Source organism: Charadrius vociferus, unplaced genomic scaffold (genome assembly GCF_000708025.1).
Source record: "Charadrius vociferus isolate BGI_N301 unplaced genomic scaffold, ASM70802v2 scaffold1036, whole genome shotgun sequence".
Taxonomy (NCBI): domain Eukaryota; kingdom Metazoa; phylum Chordata; class Aves; order Charadriiformes; family Charadriidae; genus Charadrius; species Charadrius vociferus.
In genome coordinates, this window is record NW_009648816.1 from 84,880 (window position 1) to 86,111 (window position 1,232).

General features: G+C 65.6%; 1 protein-coding gene across 1 annotated transcript in view; it reads right to left on the reverse strand.

The window, feature by feature from the left end:
• BOP1 (block of proliferation 1) overlaps positions 1-1,232 on the reverse strand; it is an 8,234-nt gene that overhangs the window by 3,926 nt on the left and 3,076 nt on the right. The window contains 3 exon segments of the mRNA XM_009886847.1: positions 113-248; positions 700-780; positions 1,123-1,232. Coding sequence (XP_009885149.1) covers positions 113-248; positions 700-780; positions 1,123-1,232 — 327 coding nt within the window.

Consider the following 1,232-nt stretch of genomic DNA (forward strand, 5'->3'; position numbering starts at 1 on the left):
GAGAAGCTGTGGCTGCCCCATCCCTGGAGGTGTTCAAGGCCAGGTTGGACGGGGCTCTGAGCAAGCTGGGCTGGTGGGAGGTGTCCCTGCCCAGGGCAGGGGGGGGACTCGATGGCCTTTAAGGCCCCTCCCAACTCTAACCATTCCGTGATTCTACGCCTCGGGAGCGAATCCTTACCTGACACCAGCCACTGCCCGCTGGGAGAAATGCTGAGGCAACGCACCAGGCTGGTGTGCCCACGGTAGACCTGGGGAGGGAGACAGGAGGTGGGTGAGGGCCCCACACAGCCCAGCGGCTCCTCTGTGGGGACCTCCCCACACTGCCCCGGGTTCCTCAAGGAGGGAGAGGGGACCAGGGATCGTTTATGTCTAGAGGAAAGCAGAGGTCCGTGCGCCACCGACCCTCCTGCGTGACCAGACCTGGGGTCCCTGCTCTTTTCCTGGGGCACATCCCCGGCTTAGCCCACCTGCGACAGAGCTGATCCCAGTTCCTGCCTGCTGCAGGCAGGACCCCGCTGCTGCCTGGCTCTGCCCACCGCAGGCTGCAGGGTAGGTCCTCTCCCTCTGGGGCAAGCGAGCTGTGCCCAGAACAGCCCTTACAGGTGCATGGGCATGCAGGGTCTCACCAGGACAGGCCTGGGCACAGCCCAGTGCCACGGGCACGCACAGCATCACCCCCAGCTCCGCGCATCCGCTCACCAGGGCCTGGGTGGTCGGGAAGGGCTGTAGGTCCCGCGGCTTCGGCAGCTTGGGGATCAGGTCCTCAGGGTCCACGTTGACCTGAGAGAGGCAGGCGGTGAGACAGAACCAGGCTGCACCTTGGCCCCCAGGCATCCCCCCAGCACCGGTGCTGGTGCCCTGCATGCACGGGCTGTACGGCCCCGCAGGCTCCAGCTGGAAAGTGCAGCCCTATTCCAGCTCAGGAGCTCTGCGGCAATGTGGGAACGGCATTGCGGGTAGGTGAGGGGCAAGAAGCCTTCAGGAGCAGCAGTTTGTGCCCCAGAGCATCAGTCCCCTGACCAGCTGGGTGGCATCGGGACGCACACAGGAGCAGGCAGAGGCTGGTTTGAAATGTCCCCAGGACACCTGGGTGGGGGGTGGTGGGATGGGAGAAGCCCTCACCCGCATTTTCCTCTGGCGCGGGCAGAGGTAGAGGTCCAGGCAGCGCTCGAGGCGTTCGTGGATGAAGCGGGAGTAGGCAGGTACTGCCCGCAGGCACCGGTACTGCTGGG